General features: G+C 43.7%; 1 protein-coding gene across 1 annotated transcript in view; it reads left to right on the top strand.

Annotated features, from left to right (window-relative positions):
- ADAMTS12 (ADAM metallopeptidase with thrombospondin type 1 motif 12) overlaps positions 1-25,624 on the top strand; it is a 323,221-nt gene that overhangs the window by 228,470 nt on the left and 69,127 nt on the right. The window contains exons 14-16 of the mRNA XM_073343691.1: positions 17,133-17,253; positions 21,607-21,851; positions 23,183-23,324. Coding sequence (XP_073199792.1) covers positions 17,133-17,253; positions 21,607-21,851; positions 23,183-23,324 — 508 coding nt within the window. The remainder of the gene's footprint in view (positions 1-17,132; positions 17,254-21,606; positions 21,852-23,182; positions 23,325-25,624) is intronic.

Below are 25,624 nucleotides of genomic sequence, written 5' to 3'. Positions count from 1 at the left end.
GCCTTATCACCCCCAAGGTGATCCTCAGCCCGAGAGGTTCAATCGAACCCTATTAGATATGTTGGGAACTTTGCGACCAGAGCAGAAGGCAACCTGGAGCCAGCATGTCGCATTTCTGGTGCATGCTTACAATGCCACAAAGAACGATGCTACGGGAGTCACCCCATATCTCTTGATGTTTGGGCGAGAACCAAGATTACCCATAGACTTGTGCTTTGGTGTATCAGAGGATGGAGATAGCTATGAAACTCATCAGCAGTATGTATCCCGACTAAGAGAAAAGCTGCGGGATGCTTATCGCTTAGCTACCGCTGCGGCTCGGAAGAACGCAGACCGCAACAAACATCGATATGATGCTAGAGTGCGTTCGCAGGAGCTCCAGCCGGGGGACAGAGTCCTGCTGCGAAATTTGGGTATTGCTGGCAAACACAAGATAGCTGACAGATGGAAGGCAATACCTTACCTGGTGATGGAAAAGCTGGGAGATCTGCCAGTCTACAAGATCAAACCTGAAGACGGTCCAGGGCAAATAAAGACGGTGCATAGAAACCTTTTGCTCCCTGTGGGGGAATTGGTAAGCACCCCTTGTGAGATGGGCCACGGCAGGGCCGCCGGGCAGAACAGAGGTGCTAGACCAAAGCCGCCATCCAACACAGACAGTGGGCCCCCTGCAGCTAACTTACCCCTATTCTGCACATCTGAGAGTGAGTCTGAGGAGGAAGACACAACCCTGGTGTATCCTGGGATGGAGACAAGATTTCAGTCTCGATCAGCTGAACCAAACGAGAGTTTTCCCTCTTCCGCCCTAAACCCAATGGCGGAACTATTTAGGCCCATTTCTGATACCCCGGTGCTGCTGATGAGACCCCCCTGTGATGACACACACAGGTTATTGGACAATGGGGACAGACAGGTAGAGGATGTCCTGGGCACCTTGGACCCTCCAGCGTTAGAACTAGGAGTGCAGGGGCCTACGCCAGTAGCCGAGGGACCCTCCAGGGAAGCCTCTCCATCCGTCACTCAAGAGGATGTTCCCCCTACCTCGGCAACAGAGATTCTCAATAGACGAGACAGGGTGATAAGACCAGTGAAACGGTTAACTTATGATGCACCTGGGGTGACTAGTGAGGAGCCAATACATTTAGCACACAGGCTTGTGGAAGCTAAAGTGGGCTTCCTGAGGCCCTTTGGAGGAAACCAATGAGTTGGTATAAAGGGAGTGTGATTTGTCGGGACGACAAAGTCTCGGCTGGGGGGAGGATGTAAGCAGTGTCAGGATGAGCTCCACCCTGACATCTGGTGGTGAGGTGTGGCAAGTTGTGGAAAAGAACTTCAGGGGCCGATCTCATTTGCATAGGCACACCCACCACGCCTAGAATGAGACCATAGCTGCCCAAATGGTCACTTTGGCTGCTGTGGGATCCCCAGTGTCTCTGTTATTGGGGCAGGAAGAATAAATTGTTATTACCCTGATTATGGGAACTGTGCTTGGAACTGTACGTGGCCTTTTGTTATGATGGAGGGATTCACCATCAACTAAGTAGCACTCGCTAGGCAAGGGTCATGGGTTCCAAAACTGTGTGAATGGAGAGAGGCTGGGGACAAGTAGTAGTACTTGGTGGCATGGGCCCCGTGGTGAGGGCCTTACATGCTGATTGCACTTCCCCCTCTCTCCACTGTGGAATATCAGAGCTAATTTTGATTTCATTAGAAGTCTAGTTATAGGCTGCTGAGCTCACTTTGGGCTGACAGTGCACCAGCACTGGGGCTCCCCTACTATAAGCTGAATTCACCTAAGAGCTGAAATCACTGAGTGTTGTGTTAAGTAGTGGGGGAGCCTGAAGATATATTGTGGAGCAGTTTGCGGGACGGCTGGTGAAGCAGTTCGACGCGGAGCAGTGTGTGGATGGCAGGAGCTGCTTGTGGGCCGTGGAGCTGAGTTCGTGGGGCAGCTGAGCGAAGGAGTTCGTGGGGCGGCTGGTGGAGCGGAGCGCAGCTGAGCGAAGGAGTTTGTGGGGCGGCTGGCGGAGCGGAGCGCAGCTGAGCGAAGGAGTTTGTGGGGCGGCTGGCGGAGCGGAGCGCAGCTGAGCGAAGGAGTTCGTGGGGCGGCTGGCGGAGCGGAGCGGAGCGCCGCTATGGAGCTATGGGGCGGTCAGCTTCAGATCACGTAAGGTGCCTCTTACCCCCGTCCCATTTCCACCCAGGTTGGGAGGTAAAGCTCCGCCGATAAACTTTCGAACTCTGGGGCTGCCCTGACCAGGGACAGAGACTTTTGGGGCATTGGACTTTTGGGACTTTGGGTGATTTGGGGTTGCTGGACTCAAGAACCAAAGGGAAAGGGCATGCCCCAATTTGCCTGGGGTGGGGTTGTTTTTGCTCATGGGTTGTGTTATGAATCCTGTTGGTGGTGTTTCCCCAACATAATGCCACATTGTTTCTCTCTGTTATTAAAAGACTTTTGCTACACTCAGACTATGTGCTTGCGAGAGGGGAAGTATCGCCTCTTGGAGGTGCCCAGCGGGGGTGGTATATATTGGTCCCAGGTCACTGGGTGGGGGCTCGAGCCGGTTTGCATTGTGTTATTGGAATGGAACCCCTAGATATTTAACCCGGCCCTTGTTGCTGCCAACTCTGACGGGCAGAAGGGTTACACTTACACTCCTGCAGACACCACGGGAATCCCCCCTTCACTCCATCCAGAATCCCTACTCTGTCTAACTTCATTAGTGCTGAGATGGATTCTGTTTTCCCATCTTGTGAAACTTCTTGTAATTTCAAAAAAATTCCCTTTGTGCATCCAGATAAAAGGGAGACCACTCAACATTTTCACAACAACACAGCAAGAGAGGCCCACCTTTCCCAGAGTAGTCACGATCAGTCTAGTCTGCACACTCAACTGAATGAGACAGAGAAGGGACTAGATGGGTGAGGTAATAGCTTTTATTGGACCAGAGACACAAGCTTTCAGTGTACACAGAGCTCTTCTTCAGGGACTTGAATGTGAGTTTCCCACAACCCAGGTGAGTGTGCTGACCACCAGGGTATTCTGATGTCTCTGGTTTTGACCAGAAATTCCATCCTGCACCTAAGAAACATTTCCTAATGAAAGTTTCATCCAAACCAACAGGTTCTCACACAATTTCAGTTTTGACACATTTCTGATGAAAACCCTGTTTTGTTTTAAAATTCCCAATCAGCTCTTAACTTCCTATCCTCCAACCCTCCAACTCAGACTTCCCCTCCAAACTACCATCTTGTCTAATTTCCCCCAGGCAGATGTCAGCCAGGCAAATTCAATACTTAAGTCTATTAAGGCCTAAAATAAATGTGTATAAACAGTAAAAATGTGCATATGGTACTTGTGATGCATCAGGAGAGTGATGGGTGGGAGGTATATAAGCCCAAGGATGATCAGAGCCTTATTCCCTGTGGACTGAGGAGAGGTTACTACAGGTTAATTAGACCACCTGGAGCCAATTAAGGCCTTTCCAGAGACCTAATATAAAACCCAGCTTCAGTCAGCTGCCAGGAGGGAAGGAGAGGGACTGTAGTTTGGAGGAGTACTCTTGTTGACTAGAGTACCAGGGGAAGGGAAACCCTGCTCAAGCAGAGCAGAGGGACTCCCCAGGTGCAGAGGATGGAGAGAAACCCTGCCCAAGGGAAGAGAGGGCAGGAAGCCCAAGAATAGGGGCAAGAGGCAGTGACCTGACCCATCACACAAAGGAAAAGCATGGGACCCACCATAAAAGCTTTGGCCATTTTTCACATACTTCAAACCTCAATTTTTTTCAGAGGATGGTACATGAACCAATGAAGTTCTGAATTGTTCATGTATATGATTGTTTTCAAGGGCCATTTTGTAGGTATTAGTCATAGAATCAAAGGACTGGAAGGGACCTCAAGAGGTCATCTAGTCCAGTCTCCTGCACTCATGGCAGGACTAAGTATTATCTAGACCATATAGTCTAACCTGCTCTTAAAAATCTCCAATGATGGAGACTCCACAACCTCCCTGGACAATTTGTTCCAGTGGTTAACCACCGTGACAGGAAGTTTTTCTTAATATCCAGCCTGAACCTCTCTTATTTCAATTTAAGCTCATTGCTTCTTGTCCTATTCTCAGAGGTTAACAAGAACAATTTTTCTCCTTTCAACAATATGTATTATCATAAACAATTAAGGAGAATCAAGGTTGTTTTTAAATTAGTGTACTTGTGCTATCGTGAATAAAGCTGGCAGTCCATTTACATTCAGGCTATAGTTTCAGTTCATCCAACAAACAGAATGAATCGAAGCCAGGATCATGTGATGAACAATGTAATCTGGCAGTCCAAAGGACTAGAAGAAATGATTAATAGGTAACTAAAGTAGGCTTCTTCTCTGAATGGTAGCATACTTTTATATAAAATGTGTACACAGCATACCCACTTGGGGAAAAAACCTTTTCAAACATCTCTCAGAATAATTTAGCACGGTGTTAGTTCTGTCCAAGTGAATGCAGTACATATTGTATGGTTCTCGGCAAGTGAATTAGAAAATACACTTAATTATTTCTACACAGCTAATTCTGGTACTGTAATAATAGATGAATATTGTGGTTGCTAACTTGAAAAAGGAGTCCTTAAACATTACAGGTAAATAGTAAGCCCCGATCAAGCTCTACTCAAGTTTTTAATCAGACATTTTAGGTACTGAAATACATTTTAGGAACTGAATTTCTCACAGAAATGCTTCTGGTTTATTTTCTTTTGGCCAAAATAATAAGAGGTAACAGTGGCAAGGTACTCTGTGATGTTGTATCTGTTACCCATGTGTATTTGGTGTGTATTGAGGCACAAGGCTAAAGACCAAGGCCAGTGTTTTCAAATGTAGGTACCTAAGGCCAAGGACTTTGTAATAGGTTAACTGTTCCACTCCAGGTGTGCCCTAGTTTTGGTGTAATGAGGAGGGTGGCGTGGCCCCAGAGAGCTGTAAATGAGAAACAGCCCAAAGGCAAGGGAGAGAGTCTGGAGTCTTGACAATGGAGAGAACTCAGAAGAAGAGCAGAGCTGGGCTGAGAGCTGCAAGGAGAGGATGCCACTGAAGGAGGGAGCAATGAGAGTTTCCTAGTTGAGCAGTGGAGCCAGATCAGGCTGGTGAAAGAGGAAGGTGGTCGGGAGGTCCGTCCCCAGGGCAAAGAGCCACAGCCAGGTAGGGCTGAGAGTAGCAGCAGGATGCCTGCTGGCTCTCTGAGGTGGGGAGCTGAAGCTAGAGGACCATAGAGAGCTGAAAGCAGGGGAATGATTGATGGAGAGTGAGTTCACCAGGTGAGAACTAGAGCCAGACTTGAGAATGAAACCGGGTGGAAAAGCACCCCAGCTACAGCAGCTGAGGTGAGGTGTGCTGGATGCCATACTTGAGAGTTGCAGCACGGTGAGAGATGCTGGAGCTGTACTTGATGTGTTGATGGACTATTGGGGCTTGAAAGAGTGAATGTGCTGTTTGGACTGGACTTGGGAATTCTGGATGGTGGTTCTGGATCCTTTAGTAATAAATTAAACCTGCAAAGGGCTATGTATAGTCTGAAAGAGTGTGTGTACCCCAAAAGAAAGGGGAAACTGAAGCAGATTATGCTGTGGCCTGCCGCAGCAAGGCACCCCATGAAGGGGCTGCCTTCTCCCACTCCTACATCCATATATTAGGCACCTAAATGAAACTTATCTGATTTTACTGTGAATACACAACTCCCATGGAAATCACTTTTATCTAGATGCCTAAACATGGATTTAGATGCCTACATTTAGTCATCTACATTTGAAAAATATGTTGAATTCTCTTACCTTGCCAGGGTCAGTATCTAGTACAAAGGCAAAACAAACGCACACCAGCGTTGGTGCTAGTATCACAGCAATTCACTAACAATTCCCGATACACACTGTTTATCCAGCATGCCCATATGTGACTGATTTTTCTAAAGTGCCACTCATGCAGCTGCTCCCAGTGAAGCCATGTAAATGTGATGTCAGTAATCTGTTCGTGCTGATTCCAAAACAGTATTGCCAGCGTCATCCACTCATTTGTCAACTTCTCCTATAAGCATTGGGAAGCCTGCTCCATGCAGTTTATAATCCACAAAGAAAAGTGTGTGAAGGCTGGCGGTAGGGGGACATGGTCAAATGTATACAATTGTGAGATACATTTTTCATTTTTTCTAAGTGTAACTATGGGAAAAAAAGTGCCAATTTTCCCCAACTTCCACCCAAGCTATTATTTATTGTCTGGTTTCTGGCAGGCATCACAGCAGAGGTGGGTCTTAAGGTGAAATCTGACGGAAGACATCTGTTCAAGGAGGACATCTTAAGTGTAAGGGCAGGTTTGAAGACATAAATGCTTATATAAGCAGTTGACAAATGAGTGGATGATGCTGATAATATTGTGAAGTGCTTTGATATCTAATGATGAAAAGCACTATGTACAAGTTATGTTTTATTATGAAACATAACTTGTACATAGTGCTTTTCATCACTAGATGTCAAAGCACTTCACAATTTTTAATCCTCACAACACCCCTGTGAGGTAGGCAAGTGTTTATGTTGTTATTAAAGTGCATATCACAATGGGCTCTGATCCTTATTGGAACGTCTGGGTGCTACCATAACATAAATATTTATTACTAGTAATAAAAAGGCATTGCTACCATAGATGAATTATTAATACCATCGTGTTGGAGAATAATAATACTGTGTGGAATGGAAAAGGAAAGTAGGCTTCGTTTTTGGTTTTTGGTTGGTTGGTCTGTTTTCAGTTTTAACTTGTCAGACATCAGGTCGCATGTTTCAATCTTACTATAGCAACACAGTTCTTTAATGCTACTGCCCCCACATTTTACCCTTCCACTGACAGTCCAATAAGACATCAGTTCAACCCAGGCTAAATATGTAACAAGATAAATAGACACATCAGGATATGTCTCTTTCTCCATTCAGGACAATACTGTAGCCACGATGACTGGATCATGAGTTCCTTGTTGGAGTAGCAGTAGGAGACACAAGTGAAAGGAGAAGCTTTAAAGGCACAATGTACCGCCCAAGCAATGTTAAAATTCAGTTAGTTTTTGTGACCACATCTCAACTAAAGAAGGAATTTTTCATTTTGGCCTTCTGCTGCCAGGCAGACATCCAGGTCTCGTCTTGTGGAAATGGCAGCAGGAAACAAAAGGAAAACACTCCAGGCTGTTTTCTTTTTAAACACTGAGCAGCAGGACATCAATTGTTTTTCCTTCCTGTAGAAAGGCTTTCAGATTACAGTCACATGTATATCTGATTACACACATGTTATGCCATGTGGTGAGGCAAGTAATAAAACAGTGATATTAAACATCAAGGGCTGAACCCTGAGGTGTGTAAAAGTAGCACTTGAGGGACAAGGCGGACTTCATATAACTCTTTGTCCTCATCCCTTTTGCTGGGGCTGGCTGAGAGCTAGTTTGCTTAGCCATGGAATTTAGCGAAGCTTGAAGGGCTGCTTGGAATTATGCCAATTTGTTATGGCCCTCAAAGCACTTCTCTGCCAGATGAGGGATTGTTGGAGCACAGAACCTTCTGGTAATCTTTGCCAACCTTTGGTACACCACTTACATTGGGTGGCATAGAGCCAACCAAGGATTCCACTAGTGTGGGAGAACTCTTAGATGCCTGTCCTAGGTAGTTTTAAGTCCCACTTTGCACTGGCCAAGTACTGCAAAGGGAAGCAAGAGTGTGCCAGGAGCTGAACATAATTACTAGTGTATTGTGTGGTGGGTTTTTTAAATTTTTTAATAACCTGGGCCTGACCTCGAAATTTCCTGCCACAATCAATGGTGGGCACAAAATTTTGGGCACAAAATTTCAGGCACGAAATTAAGTTATTTTAGAAAATTTGGCTTTTATCTGTTTTTTTTTTTGATCGAAAACATGAGGACAGCAGCTAAAAGACAGGATGAAGGATTTAGAAATAAAAGTGATTAATGACAAAAATAAAAGGAAGTGCTCTGATACTCTCTGGGGAAAGTAAAACATGGCCTGGGAACTACTAATTTAAAGTTGGTCTAATATATTGCACTGTCTTGGAACGTCTGTTATCAAGCTTTTTGGTGCAAACACTTCCTCTTATTCTGGTGAATATGGCATGCTGCATGCATGTAAACTTATGCCACCAACTGAGCTAACTTGGAGTGCAGCAGTTGTAACATGGCAGCCTAGTGGCAGCTATAAAGGAAGTTGTACCTTTAATAGCTGAAATGTCCAAAGCCATCATGAAGATATCAGTCTGGCAGAATTTGGGTGGGGCATAGGAAGAGGAGACTAAAATGAAGGTTTTATTTAATGAGAGACAGAAGATTGACCACTTTGGAATAACTATCTGGAGCTATGAACTGCATTTTCAGTGACGGGGGAAACTGGAATGTGGGCTCCTAGTATGATAACTGAGAAGGCACAGGGACTCCATTAGTGTTACAATAGCTGACAGTGATGTCTGATTTTGAACCACTGATTAAAAAGCAGGAGTTGAATACATCCTTTCTGGGCAGCAGCAGCTGAAACAGCGAAACAAGAAACGTGTTCCCGGTAGAATCATAGAATATTAAGGTTGGAAGGGACCTCAGGAAGTCATCTAGTCCAATCCCCTGCTCAAAGCAGGACCAACAACAACTAAATCATCCCAGCCAAGGCTTTGTCAAGCCGGGCCTTAAATCTGCTGGCAATGCTCCTACTAATACTGCCCAATAAGCCGTTGGTCTTCTTGGCAACTAGGGCACACTGCTGACTCATATCCAGCTTCTCATCCACTGTAATCCCCAGGTCCTTTTCTGCAGAACTGCTGCTTAGCCACTCAATTTACAATGAATAGCAATTAGGGCTGCTTGGAAATATTTGGATGGAATGTCAGAAAATGCTGATTCCTTAAAAATGAAACATTTTGTGAAATGTGCAGCTTTTGACAAAAGTTGATTTCAAAAGAAATATGAATGTTTCAATAAACTTTTCAGAGAGGAACATTTCCATTTTCCTCTTTGAAATAAATGTTCATTTTAATGTTTAAAATAAATTATATTCTATTATGAATTTTTTGAAAGTCAAAATTGGAATGAAATGTTTTCTTTTTATAAAACAAAACATTCCAATTAACCTGAAATTATAAATTAAAAAAAATACCGTGTAGCAGGAAATCTCAAATTTTTTTGCTTCAGTTTTGAACAGTAAATAAAACTTTGGAACACATGGCATTGCCTGCAAAATGTAAAATCTGGTCCCCGCCTGGTAAACTTGGTAACTTTGATTTGGCTAACCTTGAACAGATAGTTAGTTATTCAAGGTGCCTAGAATGCAATAAATATGTCCTCTGATAGACTTAGGTGCATGGTCCAACTTTATCTATTGAAGGTGTGCTAAATATGAAGTACTGAGCGTCCTCCACTCCCTTTGCTTCCAGTTGTAGTCGTAAGTTCTCAGCACCTCAGAGGATAAGGGCAATACTGGGCTTATCATTGTGGTATCTAAGCTCTTCCTACACCTTATTAGCACTACCTTTGACAGAACAACTATAATGCAGGGAGGCAAGAGTGGGGTCGTGAGCTACCCACTGCATTTGCGTATCTCTCTGCAACACATTGCACTGCTCATAAACTTAAGCCTGGCACTCTGAATGCTAAGGTATTTTTGTGTTAAAAGGCCTTAAATAGCAGTGAAGAGAATTTTTGCTTTTTTTAAAAAAAATTTAATCTTCTCCAAAGAGAGAAAGAGAAGCCAAGGTTACTGCAGAACTTCTTGACACAAACCTTGTTTTGCACAGGTTAGTCATTTAATGTCAAGGTATCACAGACATAGTTTAATATACTTGTTTGCCATGTTGGTGTAACCATGTTGGTCCCATGATACTAGAGAGACAAGGTGAGTGAGGTAATATCTTTTATGGGACCAACTTCTGTTGGTGAAAGAGACAAGCTTTTGAGCTATACCCGAGCTCTTCCTCAGGTCTGGGAAAAGTACTCCATATCACAGCTAAATACAAGGTGCACCAGATTGTTTAGCATAAGTAGTTAACACGTATTCTGAGACCTTCAAACAGCCCCCCAGCCTTGCCAAGCTCATCATCAGAAACAGGATCCCCACAGACCAGTACCCAGTAACTCAAAGTGGCACTAGACGCTGCCGTAACAGATTCAAAACCTGCAAACACTGCTTCTGTGATCAATACCCTTCACCGCACGCCTTTCAAGATCCATGGGTCACAACATGTGGTGTACCCCACCCAATACGCTAAATGCCCCAATAACAATTATGTGGGTAAAACGAGACAAACACTATGCTCTTGAATGAACTCGCACAGAAAATGGATAAAAGACAAAAACACCCTAACATCCGGGGGCAAACACTGTTCACAAATTCATAACTTTGCTAGACACTAAAAATCATGGTTTTAAGAAAGACACTGGATTTATGGCTTATTGAAACAATCTGTAACACACTTATGCCTTTTTGTCCTGTGACTGCAGAGGTGTTAACTGGCCACTTCATCTTAAAAGGTCTCTTACAATGTGTGTTAACTACTTATGCTAAACAATCTGTTCCACCTTGTATTTAGCTGTGATATGGAATACCTTTCCCAGACTTAAAGAAGAGCTCTGTGTTGTTCAAAAACTTCTCTCTTTCACCAACAGAAGTTGGTCCAATAAAAGATACTACCTCACCCACCTTGTCTGTCTAAGGGCATGTCTACATTAAAAAAGTCAACCTATGTTGGGTCTACTTACAGCCACCGCTGTAATTACTGCAGTGATTCATGTCCACACTACCCTCCTTTTATCGATGGTGCGCGTCCTCACCAGAAGTGCTTCCATTGACTGAAGAGGGGCAGTGGATGGGGCTGAGAACCTGAGCTTTCAGTTCCACACCCAGCTCCCCACTGGGCGCCAGGCTGTCCCCCGGGCTCTCAGCTCCCCTCTCCCCACTGCAAGCTGGGCTCCTGGCTGCAAATGCCATGCCTGGAGTCCAGGTGGCTCCTGGGCAGTTGGCGGGGAGCTGGAAGCCTCCGGGCAGTAGCCTGGCTGGAAGTGGGGAGTAGGCAGGTACTGCCTAGCTTCGAGCGGGCAGCCCAGGTAGCAGCTGGAGACCCCCACCCAACCCAGGGACAGCTGGGCTTTGTCAATTTCAGGGCTCCAGCATGGAGTCCTGAAATTGACAAGAATGACAGCCAACAGCCCATGTAAGTAATGCAGTACCTACACAGACACTGTGTTACCTTAACAACACTGACATAAGCCTTATGCCTCTTGTGGAGGTGGAGTAATTATGTCGGTGTAGTAGGGCACTTACATTGGTGGGAGCAAGACTGTTATGTACAGTGACATAATTAGGTCGATGTAAGCTGCCTTACGTCAATCTAACTCAGTAGTGTGGACCAAGCCTAATAGTCTAACATAATTATTCAATCTGGGACTTTCCACTGCCACGGCATAACTACTGCAAATACTGTAATGGCTCTTTTAATAGTTGGTGCCTGGAGGAAAGGTGTTTCTAGACATTAAGGGCTAGAGGAAAATTTGAGGGAAAGTCCCTCTCCGTCTAGATTAATTTGACAGATGGATCATCTTATCAGGAAGCTGTAGATTATAAAGCCTCAGATGGAGTATTGTGTCCAGTTCTAGGCGCCACATTTCAGGAAAGATGTGGACAAATTGGAGAAAGTCCAGAGAAGAGCAACAAAAATGATTAAAGGTCCAGAAAACATGACCTATGACGGATGATTGAAAAAACTGGGTTTGTTTACCCTGGAGAAGAGAAGACTGAGGGGGGACATAACAGTTTTCAAGGTGGTTGAAAGGTTGTTACAAGGAGGAGAGTGAAAAATTGTTCTCGCTAATCTGAGGATAGGACAAATAGCAATGGGCTTAAATTGCAGCAAGGAAGATTTAGGTTGGACATTAGGAAAAACTTCCTAACTGTCAGGGTGGTTAAGCACTGGAATAAATTGCCTAGGGAGTTTGTGAAATCTCCATCATAGGAGGTTTTTAAGAACAGGTTAGATAAACACCTGGCAGCAATGGTCTAGTTATTACATAGTCCTGCCTTAGTGCAGGGACTTGGCTAGATGACCTAATGAGATCTCTCTAGTCCTACACATCTATGATTCTCTGATTATCTGATGGTAGCTAGTGCTAGATCGAAATAAAAATAAAAAACAGAACAAAAGGGAACACAATATCCCTATAACGGGGTGGCTTGCCTCTGGACTGGAGAGCCTGGGGCTAAGCCAACCCTGATTACAGACTAAGCCCTACTTGAGCAGGATCAAGCAATTCCCCATAAAGAGGAGAAGCTGGCTGCAGTAATGGGAACAAGAGCCAGGCCTGAATGGTGATAAGGACCAACTGGGGAAAGGGCTGGAGGGAGAGACAGGCTGTAAGATGAGAGAGTAAGGAAAACTCTCAAGGCCTGGGTGAGACCCTGATGAAAGAGGGAAGAGACTGGGAAAATATCTCCATGCAAGGAGGCCTGAGAGGAACCCTGATTAAGCAAAGAAGAGACAGAGATCTGGAGGAGTATTTAAAGGTTGTGTGGGAAGTGGCCCTGGGGAAAACTGCAGCACAGGTAGAGGAGCAGAACTAGTTGTTCAGTACAAGGCCCAGGACTGGAACCCAGAGTAGGGGCTGGGACTGGGTACTCCTGCTGGCCCCCAAGAAGGGGGTGTACAAGCCCACTGCAAGAGTTATTGAGCCCAGCAAGGGGACAACAGGTTGTGGAAGAGCCCCCAGAGAGGGGAAAGGATTTTTGTTTGTATTAAAGATATTCTGGGGACTCTTAGTTTGGAAACTGTGACCCCAGAAAGCGTGGACTTAAGATGGTGACCTGGCTGCCCAGCTGAGTTTCTGACAGAAAAATCGCCACAGCAGCAGAGTGACTGTCAGCAGGGGGCACTAGCTCTTCAAGGGAGCTGCTATACCACACCTGGCCATGAGGGGGCACTTAGCGATGAGTGAACTCGGTTACAATCTCATACAGCAAGATAGTGTTAGAGAAGTTAGCTAGTACCACAACTGAAAGGGTGTTTTACATGAGTAGAACAATGAGAGAAAATAACACATCAACATTACAATAATCTATTTTAATGTGTGGGTGGGGCCTGGCCGAAGGCCTCCAGCTACCTTAACAAAAATAATTTAAAACCATTACTATCATCAAAGCATGTTGGCGGCAGGTTTACTTTCTGTAACTTTAGCCCATCTTCTTGAATTACAATCAGCATTTCAGGGCCTCCTGGTGGTTGAGCTTCTAGAAAGTGACAGACTATGTGGCACAGAGCCTGAGCACAGTTTCATGATGCTGAGTCACACAAGGATAGGAAGGAGGAGCCCCAAGAATTAACCCTGTAAGGCATAATATCTTCTGAGCGCTGGGGAGGAACACGGTGTGAAGTGACTCTTGCTACACTTTTTTAAATGGCGCGGCAAGCGCTTCTTCCAGCACATTCATCCCAGTAGGCAGGCAGTGAAGGTGACTCTGATCAGAAATTAGCCTCTCTCCTCTGTCCCTTGCACACAAAAACACACCAGGAGCCGTTTTATTGCTAGGAGGGGGAATGGCACCCTATATACTCTCTTCCTCCTATGGGGAAGGCATAATGTAGCCCTTCATTTCTGAAGAATTTGAATAGAAAACAAATTGTTGCAACTTTTCTCTCTTGCCTCCTTTGGCAACCCAGTGTTGGAATTTCATGACGTGAAATGACTAATCGTTTTTCAAGGGGCCCTCTTAAACAGAGTGTACAAACTCTGAGGAGTGAAAGGACAGTGCTACTGCAGATGCTCAGATACCACAGGGATGAGCACTAGGCAGGTAGGCCAGACAGAAATGAGTGCTCTTGAGCATGGCACTGTCTATTTGTGCTTACCCATGGAAGCTATTGGTATGGAAAACTCCCTTTATATTAATCTAGCTGATAGTATTTTAATGAACAATTAAGGTTTAGCTTTTCAAGATACAGAATAAGTTTCAACATTGGGCAAAATGCCTCCACTATGTCAAGTAAAATTGATCTTGGTTTAGTTATGTCCGGGATGAATTTGGCCTGTTAATCAGATTTTTTAATCCTTACAAAATTTTATTTGCTGTCTGAAAATCTGTCTTGAACAGAACCATGTTACAATAGTAGTTCTCTTTATATTTCCAGGCACAACCACATTAAGATTGAGAGTACATATCAGCAATGTAGAGTGAACTATATTACTGGTATGTTGTAGTAATTCCCAAACAAACATTATTAACCAAGGACATTCAGAGTTAAGGTTAGTCTTTAAAGAAATCCAAGCACATTAAGTTATGGCAATGCATGGTTCGGGCAGCATTGAGAGCATTTTAGGTGCCCTAAGTTGACATGCCCGTTGAAATTGGCTGCCATCTCCCAATGTTCTCATTGGGATTGAGAAAACAAGTTGCCCTCAGCTAAGATGCCCTCTTTCAAAATAGCCCCTAGAGCTGTCCGGAAAAAAATCTTTCCCTCTCTTTTTTTTTTTTAAATGAAAAAGCTTTCATCCCGAATCAGGCTGAAAGGTGAGTAATTCACAGGTTTTCACAGGAGGGGAAGAATGTAAAAAAAGTTCAACTTCAGGAGACCAGAAATGGAAATTTTCTGCATGTTCTGCATGCTACCAGACTCCCCAAAATTCATTTTGTGCCCAGAGGGGAAGTGCTGTACAGTAATTTTGGGGAGGATACACACTGTATTCTTCATACATAAAGAGGTTGAATCCTTGTTTTACGTGCCACCAGCCCTTCTATAATGATTACATCTGACTGTGGTAGCGAAGCACTATTGATATGTTTTAACATTTGTTAAAATGACTTGTGACAATGGTATGTAAAATTCAGTTCTTTTTTAAATCTCTGGTAATAACAAATATCTTAAATTCCCTGTGCCACAGTTAAGGTGGCAGGCTCTGCATCTTCAGAAGTAATTGTCTATACAAAATAAAAGTTTAAAGTTAAATGTTACATTAAGTCACAGTTCCTGAGATAACTATATCTTTGACCCCTTTGTGGCCTCTGGATGGGCACCACACTAAGGTCTCAGGTCTCTAGCTATTACCTTTTCTCAGAACAGGAGTTTGCAATCCAGTCCCTCCAGACAGGGGATTTGGGATTCAGACACCCACAATTCATTGTGATTATTCAGCAGGTCTGACCAGCTTCAGGTTCACCACTGTTAACCATTGACAGGATTAACCAGTGACCAGCCAGCTTTCATAAAGCAAAGTACGATTTATTCAGAATAAAAAAAGTTACAGAGAAAACCTATCTTAGAAAACAATAAACTATTTATATGCAATTCTAACATATCATGCAGTCACTCATCTTCCACATGGGGTTAAAGTACTGCAGGTTCTTTCCTCAGGATCTCTGTCTTGGTCCCAGTTTCACATCAATTTTTGAACCTACTGTGAGTGTCCTGTCTCCCAGATCATGATTGTCTCTTTATAGAGTTTCCAGTTCTTTGTCTGCAAGACTTCTTGAACCAGATCAAACTACTCTGTGCTATTTCCCACAGAAGGTGAACATTCCACAGACTTGTTACCCCTAATGGCTTTAGTTCCTGCAGGAAATATCCTTTAGTTCATCTGTTGAGCCAGGCTACAATCACTAGCCAACCTATACATTTACACATAACACTTATAAATTTGATACAGTAGCATTTGAATACTCTATGGGTCCTTAGCATCTGTCATATCTTAATATAGGTCTTTGAATAGTCCATGTTTCCAAAGCATTGCATCCTTCGTATCTTACATTCTAGCTTTTCTTTAGTACTAAATTCTTTCCTCTGTTTCTGAGATAAATATATTTAAATAGACTTAGGATCCTTTTCTTATGGCCATTAGAGGCGCATAGGGTCAGATTTTCTCCTGCATCCAAGTTCTGCTCCGTGCAAGAGAAAGAAGTTCCAGCTCTTTGAACCTGTGAGCTGCCCTGCACTACCCCAAAGCTGATCTAAAGCAAACTGGATTGTTCTACCTTCTGTCACTGGAATATGGTCCTAAGGGACTATATATGGATGGATGATTGGCTGGGCATAATTCCACCATACCTCACCTCCAGGCCCTCTGACATGCTCCTCTGTGTTGGGGAGGTGCAGAGGCTGGCTTCACTGGTGTAAAGCTTTATGCCAGCAGAGAATTCCTCTCCATTAGCAGGTTTCAGAGTAGCAGCCGTGTTAGTCTGTATCCGCAAAAAGAAAAGGAGGACTTGTGGCACCTTGGAGACTAACCAATTTATTTGAGCATAAGCTTTCATGAGCTACAGCTCACTTCATTGGATGCATGCAGTGGAAAATACAGTGGGGAGATTTACCATACACACTGAAACAAGAGTGATCAGGTAAGGTGAGCTATTCTCCATTAGCAGATTTCTCTGCTGGGCAGCTATAGCCAGAATCCAGTCACTTCGTACCACCTGAGTGGCACAAAGAATCTGAAGCAGAAACCAGCATCTGACCTATTCTTTCTAGAGCTGTTCTGTGGCCATGCTTGCATAAACTCAGCATTTTCTACAACTGAATCCCCAAAATATGCATTAAACTGCCATTGGGTACCAATGTTCGTACAAGTTCCAAGCATTCATTATAATGAGTGTGTCTTTCAAGTCTGTCAAAAAATGTTCATGTTAGTGATATACTTGCAAAGGTTAGTAGATAAAAATTAGGCCACTAACACTGCTACTTTTTAGACCAATGGGCAAAACACTTGCTTGGGAAATCTGGGATATCTGTATGCCATACAAAAGTAGAGAAGAATCCAGGACATGCTGGACAATGAAGGTCAATTGAGAGGTGTGTTTCTCTTAAAATAATGACTTCTTGTAACCATTGCATGGTTCATAGCATGTACAGTGCAAATAATGGCTGTCACTCTTGTCCACTGTGCATGATTTTATACTTAAATAAGATGTGACAGTCTCTGGTATTAAGTGTGTGCACATAAAATATGTTGTATTCAGTGAAATCAGTTCATTTCCCCTTCTGAAGCAGCTGATTAGAAGCTGACACCGGAGTCAGTGATACATTAGGTCTGGAGCAATTCATTATAGATAGAATATTTATTTTGAAAATGTCTTTCCTTTTAGACTGTTGGCTGTGATTATGAGATAAATTCCAATGCAACTGAAGATCAATGTGGAGTTTGCCTAGGAGATGGATCTGCTTGTCAGACGGTGAAGATGATGTTCAATCAGAGTGAAGGATTAGGTAAAGAGGGGCTTTTTTTTCTTCTTTTCTTGCTGAGACTGTTTCTGCAAATAATGAGGCTTGAAAAATTCTTCTCATTTCAAGTTGGTGAGTAATCTGAATGGCAAATTACCAGTGGAGACTCCTCACTGAAGGCTTTGCGTAGTCTGTTTTGGATCAAAGACGATTCTTTAGCCTGTACTGTGAAATGGCTTTGAGTGCACCTTGACCAATTAAATACCAGTTTTGCCTCCTGGATGTTGGATGTCAACAGCCTTCACTGCAAATTACCCAGATAATAAATAGCCAGCAAGCTCATTTGCAAAAGGTATTGTGATACAGCATGGCCAGAGGGCATCAGGAAGGTGATAGAGGGGAGATATGTAAGCCCCAGGATGATGAGAGCCTTATTCCCTGTAGAGGGAAGAGAGGTTGCTATAAATTAATTAGAGCACCTGAAGCCAATTAGAGCACCTGAAGCTAGTCACCTGATAAAACCCCCCTGCTTCAATCAGACAGTTGGAGGGGTTGAAGCAGAGTGGTTTGGTGTTGGAGCAGAGAGCAGTTTGGAGGGAAGCAGAGGAAAGTTTGAAGAAGTGCTGTGGCAGGCCAGAAGACCAAGACCCTAGGTAAAGGAAAACCCGGCTTCTGCAGAGCAGAGGTTCTTCACAGACACAAGGGGTTGGGAGAAACCTGGCCCAAGCAGAGAGAGGGCAGGAAGCCCCACAAGCTGAAGGGCTGAAGAGGGAAGTAGCTCAGGGGAAGGAATCACTAGTTCAAGTGGTTTGCTGCTATCCCTAGGGCCCCTGGGCTGGGACCGGGAGTAGAGGGTGGGCCCGGGTTCCTCCCTCTCCACTCCCCTTTTTTGGGATACTAGTGGGACAGTTAATACCCCAGAGTTTCTCAGGGGTGAGAAATGGTGCCCTGAATGCCCCCCACAAGAAGAGAAAGCGCGGGACCCCTCATAGTAGTGCTGGCAATTTGCCACACGTGGTGTCGGGGTGGGATTGCCGTGCTGTGCACTTAAACCAGGGTTAGCCAAAACCATCCCATCCCTAAGATGGACCGTGTGGTCCAGGCCCTAATACAAGCCACTGCGGCCCAGCAGAAGGCTACCTGGGTCCAAGCAACCACCCAACAGGAGGCAACTCGGATACAGCAGGAGACTAATCATCTGTTGATGAGTCAGGCTGCCCAGGACCGAGCCCTGCTGCAGGAGCTGGTGAACCAGATGAAGGCCCTTATGGAGCTGAATCGCAACTGCGATGGGACCCGGACCATATGGACCAGCCACTGCCTACAGAAAATAACATGGGAGGATGATGTGGAGGCATACCTCCAGGCTTTTGAAAGAGCAGCCTGTGGGAGGCCTGGCCCCAAGATCAGTGGTCTGGTATCCTTGCCCCGTTCCTGTGTGGGAAGGCCCAGAAGGTCTACTACGATATGGCCGCGGAGACTACAGCAGATTACCCCCAGACTGGACAAATTGCTGCGACTCCATGCCAAGTATGCCACCGCCTATTTAGAAGACATAGTCATCCATAACCCTGACTGGGAAATGCACCTAGGAAAAGTAGAAGCGGTGCTAGACACCCTGCGGAAGGCCGGCCTCACTGCCAACCCTCCCAAGTGCATGATAGGGCTAGCTGAGGCCAGATACCTCGGGCATGTAGTAGGGAGAGGCTTGGTGAAACCCCAATGGAACAAAGTGGAGGCAGTACAGGGTTGGCCTCGACCATTCTGCAAAAAAGCGGGTCAGAGCATTTCTAGGGATAGTAGGGTACTATCGGAGATTCATCCCTCATTTTGCCACAAGAGCAGGGCCCTTGACTGACCAGATAAAAGCCCGGGGCCCCAAGGTAGTAAAGTGGACTGATGTGGCAGAAGGAGCATTCGCAGATTTAAGGACAGCCCTTTGCTGTCATCCAGTAATCATAGCCCCAGACTTTGAGAAGGAATTCGTCCTACAAACAGATGCCTCGGAGGTAGGGCTAGGAGCCGTCCTTTCAAAGATGGTAGAGAAGGAGGAACACCCGATCCTGTACCTCAGCTGGAAACTCCTCCCCAGGGAACAAAAGTATGCCATCATTGAAAAGGAATGTCTGGCAGTAAAATGGGCCATGGAGACTCTCCGCTACTACCTACTGGGGTGACGGTTTACCCTCATGACAGACCATTCCCCGCTCCAGTGGATGCACAGAAACAAGGAGAAGAACGCAAGAGTGACTAGGCGGTTCCTATCCCTGCAACCCTTCCATTTCCAGGTACAGCATAGAGCCGGAAGCCAACACGGCAACACTGATGGCCTGTCACGACAGCACTGCCTCTGGTCTCAAGTAGCCCAACCCCATGGCATTGAGCGTGGGTTGCGGGGGGAGAATATGTGATACAGCATGGCCCAGAGGTCAGCAGGAGGGTGATAGAGAGGAGATATGTAAGCCCCAGGATGATGAGAGCCTTATTCCCCGTAGAGGGAAGAGAGGTTGCTATAGATTAATTAGAGCACCTGAAGCCAGTCACCTGATAAAAAAAAAAACCCAGCTTCAATCAGACAGTTGGAGGAGTTGAAGCAGAGTGGTTTGGTGTTAGAGCAGAGAGCAGTTTGAAGGAGAGCAGTTTGGAGGGAAGCAGAGGAGAGTTTGAAGAAGTGCTATGGCGGGCCAGAAAACCAAGGCCCTAGATAAAGGGAAACTTGGGGATTCATTCCCTGGGTGGCCATAGATCCAGGTATATCAGTTTTATCTGCCCATTTGCAGCCCATTTCCCCATGTAGGTAGCAGGAAGGGGTGTGGCTGGGTTGATCTCTGGATAATGTAATGGTCCATAGAGGATGCCTGAGCTGTTCCCTGGATGTTCTATGTTATTCTCATTCATCTCAGAGAGTGCTAGTTCAGATACCCTGTGCCAGCAGTGAACTATTTCACTGCTCACCAGGTGCATGTAAAAAAGGAGAGGGACGATTATTTTATGAAGATCTGCTCAATTTGGTACCATGAGCAAGCGGGCTTGAAAGAAAGCACCACTTTTCCCCTGCTCCCAGTGAAGGAGGAGCCAAACCCAAAGAACCTAGCAGAACCCAGTGGGAAATCAGGAGATAATTCAGCTGGTCAAAAGAAAATGAATGTAATACAAAGATCAGAATGCAAAAATACATTATCAAGCTGTCCCAGTATACTTTAAAACCAAGTTTTTGAGCTACACTGGAAGGGTCATCCCAAATAATTGTATCTGTTGAGTTGTTGCTTGACAGATTTTTGTTAAATTTTTATTTTTAACACTAATTTTAACAAACATTATTCTAAAGAAGCTTGAATCCAAACTTACTGTGTGGCACTTCCATACTTCACAGAGGTGTTGCGAGGATAAATACATTAGAGACTGAAGTGCTCCGATACCACGGTAATGGGTGTCAGATAAGCACCTAAGATAGATATTAAAGATTGCTCAGTATGGCTTAGAGCCAAATCCTGCTTGCCTAACTCACATGAGTAGACCTGCTGAGGCCATTAAGACTATTTGTGTGAGTAAGGCAAGCAGAATTTAATTCTAAATCCTGGTCTACACTAGGAAGTTTTACTGGTAAAATTTGCCTTATTTCAGCACATGACCACACTCAATTTTGAGTACTGTCAGTAAAAACTGGACTTTCTGTTGTTGGCTGAAAACAAACCTCTCTACTTGGCCCCCATCGCTGCAGTGTCTGAGTGTCTGTCTTTCATGGATTTACCCTCACAACACCCCTGTGAGGCAGGAAAGTGTTGTTGCCCCTATTTGACAGAGGGAGAACGAAGGGACAGAGATGCTAAGTGACTTTCACAAGGTCACACAAGAAGTTCGTGGTACAACAGGGACTTGAATCCAGATCTCACAAGTCTCAGGCTAGTGCCCAAAGCACTGTATCCCTTCTCTCATACACTGATGACAGCTGATAACGTTCCCTGCAACTTTCAAAAATCCTTCCCCATAGGAGGCATCATGACGTAATGCAACTGCCACAGATTTTCTCCGCTGACGTATACCCATGTCCCAGTATATGTGGTAGATGTTGCCACCTATTCCGTCCTCAATGGAGTTCCTCTAGATTTACTCTGATGTACTTCAGAGAAGAATGAATCTCAATATGTCTTCTAATAGCCGAAATAATAAGCGTATTCCTGTCCTCTAATTGATTCTTGCAACCTAGGAAAACTTTGCATTGAAAGGCACTGTTAACTAGATTTAAAAAGAGACACTGAAACTTAAACCGTATGATAGTATGCTCATCTTACATATTTGCAAGTGTGGCTGATGTTTGTATTTTAAAAAGATAAGTAATGCATAATCACTTTCTATTGTAACAATAATCATTTAAATGAATCTGTCTTGTCTCCATAGGCTATGTTGACATTGAACTGATTCCAAAAGGAGCAAGGGACATAAGAGTAGTAGAAGTGGCAGAAGCAGGAAATTTCCTCGCAGTGCGGAGCGAAGACCCAGAAAAGTATTACCTAAATGGGGGATTTATTATTCAGTGGAATGGAGCATACAAAGTGGCAGGAACAACATTTCAATATGAGAGAAAAGGAGATCTCGAAAATCTGACAGCATCTGGACCCACCAATGAGTCAGTGTGGATACAGGTACAGTAAAGGATCAGCAGCAGAAGCTGATAACTGGCTGGAAGCAGAATGATCTGGAGCTTTGAAAACAAGGCAGGAAAAAATAACTCTACTTTTATAACTTACTCCATTAATTTTCCAACAAAAAATCCTTCATTATCTTGGTTTGGCATTGAATGTAGTCATATGACTGAAGGCCTTGATTCAATAGTTACTTAAGCACATGCCTACCGTTAAGAACATGAGTACTCCCATTTACTCTACTTAAAATTAGCTATGTGCTTGAGTACCTTGATGAACTGGGGCCAAAAATCCAGAGAGGGAAAGACCTATTTAATCATTCAATCCCCGCTACCTAAAAGTGCTCCGACGATATATGTTCTGTTGATTTATCCAGTCTAGCTTTAAATATATCAAACTAATATTTACCTTGGGGAAGGTACTTGTATTCCCTTTTGCTGTCTGTCTCTCTGAATGTATCCATCCTGCTCTTTTTTTCCTGTTTACTTAGTATGTCATAGATATATATTAAACATAAGACCATAGAAAAACGGGAGGAAGGAATGGAACCTACTTGTGCACGACTCCCACATCTTGAATTTATGGGAAGGATGTATCCAAGTGATTTTAATGGATGATCCATGTTCAGTGCACAGAGAGGGGACTTAGAGCAGGGAAATAAGATTTCTGTCAGTGTTCAATGTTGCCTGGTTAGGTAGGAGTAAACCATTTTATGGAATTGTTTCAGTATTTTATCCCCTAAAGATTAACTCCTTCCCCGCCTCTGTTATCTGCCAAAAGTAAATGAACAATTTATTTGACTTGCTTACTGCCTGTTTCTGCTAAGAATTTTCCTCTTTATTTAAGGAGACATGTTAAAAAACAATGTTAAAGAAATGTTTTGATAAATATGCTGCTATCTGCTGAGCTACTAGAAGGAACAGCTGCCATATGGTTGGGACACTATTGTTTATAAAATTTGCATATAAATATAGGTGTTAATAAAATGTCAATTTTCAATTATCTCAGTTTGGTTATTTTGCATAGCCTTGTCTTTTAGTTGATAGAATACCATATACTCTGACCCAAATTTTCACAAGTATGCTTGCAAAAGTATTTGCTTGCTTTAGCGCACCCCACATTTAAATGCACCTACTCCCTCCCCATACCTGTACACAAGTGAGGGTTTGATGTATACATTTCTCAAGGGCAGGCATCCTTCAAGAGTCATATGTTCCCAGGTTGGGTGCCTGTAAATATCTGCAGACACTTTGAACTCTACTCTTGAAGATGTGGGCCAGGGTGTTATAATCACAGCCAATACATAATTTAATCACATCTATTTTTTTTAGCTACTCTTTCAGGAAAATAACCCGGGAATAAAGTATGAATATACTATACGTAAAGAAGGAAGCCTTGAGAATGAAGTAGGGGACCCAGAATATTTTTGGCAATATGGAGGCTGGACGGATTGCAGTGTGACATGTGGAAGAGGTTAAAAAACATGCTTTTTTTCTATCATCCTTTTCATTCTCTGACATCTGATTTACTCTGTTTATTATAGATTAATAGATTATGAAGGGACCACTGTGATTATCTAGTCTGACCTCTTGCACAGCTAGGTTTGGCAGAATTTGACTTATTTTTTAAAATAATTTGACAGATAATATTGATGTGTTTAAGAATCCCCTCCCCCCATTTGTATAGAGTTAATTTTCACAGTTGTGGGAAATTACTGGTTGGGGGTGGGAGTGTCACACAATAGGTATATAATGACGATATACTTGAGATTCAAAAAGTTAAAGATTTATAAACTGGCTGTTTTAACAGAGCTGTAAATATGTTTTATGCAGTATTCATTGCATGTTTTATATACATTCAGATGGGACTGTAATAAGTTCACAAGTAGCATTTTCTTACTTTTTTATCTATAGATTTCAGTTATCATCAATGGAAATATTTTTTCGTAGGTTTTTGTTTGTATGGTGAAATCAATGTTTACTGATACATTTCTAATCTTTCCAAGCCTATGTGTAACACAGGCCATAGAACTGCCCTGAATTAATTCCTGTTGAACTAGAACATGTCTAAATCTAATGTTGATTTTAAAAATTGCCAGTGATGGAGAATCCACCATAATCCTTTGTTAAAATTGCTTAGGGGGCAGCAAATGGGTTTTTATAACATCTAGCCTGAATTTCATCCTCTTCTAAAAACCAGGCTGAAAAAATGAGTTTAACAGTGAGGGTAATCAATGTTGCACCTTATTTCCAATCTGAATTTCTTTAGCTTCAACTTCCAGCCATTCAGTCCTGTTAGTCCTATGTCTGCTAGTCTGAAGAGCCCATTATCAAATTTTTGTTCCCAGTGTAGATATTTAGAAACTGTGATCCAGTCACCCCTTAACCTTCTTTATGTTAAGGACCTCAGTCTGTTTAGTTTGAGTCTGTCACTACAAGCCATGTTTTCTAATCCTTTAATCATTCTCTTGGCTCTTCTCTGAACCCTCTCCAATGTACCAACAACCTTCTTGAATTGTGAACACCAGTATTCCAGCAGCGGTTGCATCTGTGCCAAATTGATTGATTGGCGATCCCTCAATTTGAGGATGATCTCTACCTTGGATTTACATATGGGTCCTGAGATGACTCAGGAGTCCAATCCTGGAACCGCAAATCTGCCTGCAGTAGGTACAGACATTTTGTGGCAGGCCAACGGCCTGCTGGGAGAAAGTTATTTCTTTTTCCTTCCTCCCCTCTCTCTTTTCAGCTTTGAGGACAAGGCGCTTCTCCTCAAAGCGGGCCACTGCCTGATGGAGGATATGGCGCCATTGCGGTGGGTTGGTGGCTTGCTTTTCCCAGCTTGTGATGTCCACATCAGTTTTCTTAAGATACGCTTTCAGTGTGTCTTTGTAGCATTTCCTCTGACCACCATGTGCGTCTGTGCCAAATACAGAGGTAATATAACCTTCCTACTCCTGCCTATTTCCCCGTTAATACATCCAAGGTTCACATTTGCCCATTTGGTCACAGCATTGCACTAGGAGCTCATGTTCAGCTGATTATGATCCACCCCCAAGTCTTATTAAGAGTCACGGCTTCCCAGGATAGAGTCCTACATCTTGTAAGTATGTCCCACATTCTTTGCTTCGAGATGTATAGCTTTACACTCGGCCATATCAAATGTATTACACACAGTTTACCAAGGAACCCAGATTGCTCTACATCATTGATGTGTCGTCTCCATTATATATCACCCCCTCAGTCTTTGAGTCATCTGCACACTTTATCATTGATTTTATTTTTTCTTCCAAGTCATTGATGATAATGTTAAATAGCATAGGGCCAAGTACTGATCGCTGCAGGACTTCACTAGAAACACACTGGCTGAATGATGATTCCCTGTTTACAATTACAGTTTGAAACCTATCATTTAGCCCGGTTTTAATCCACGTAATGTGTGTCATCATGTTAATTTTGTATCTTCTAGTGTTTTAATCAAAATATCATGCAGTACCAAATCGAATGTCTTACAGAAGTCTAAGTACATTAATTATCTCTATTATCTTTCTCTCTCACACACACACACACACAAACTCACTCTCTCTGATTTACTTGTGGCACCTTAGAGACTAACCAATTTATTTGAGCATAAGCTTTCGTGAGCTACAGCTCACTTCATCGGATGCATACTGTGGAAACTGCAGAAGACATTATATACACAGAGACCATGAAACAATACCTCCTCCCATCCCACTCTCCTGCTGGTAATAGCTTATCTAAAGTGATCACTCT

This window comes from Lepidochelys kempii, chromosome 5 (assembly GCF_965140285.1).
Source record: "Lepidochelys kempii isolate rLepKem1 chromosome 5, rLepKem1.hap1, whole genome shotgun sequence".
Lineage (NCBI taxonomy): Eukaryota > Metazoa > Chordata > Testudines > Cheloniidae > Lepidochelys > Lepidochelys kempii.
This window is presented reverse-complemented; position numbering and strand designations above follow the sequence as displayed.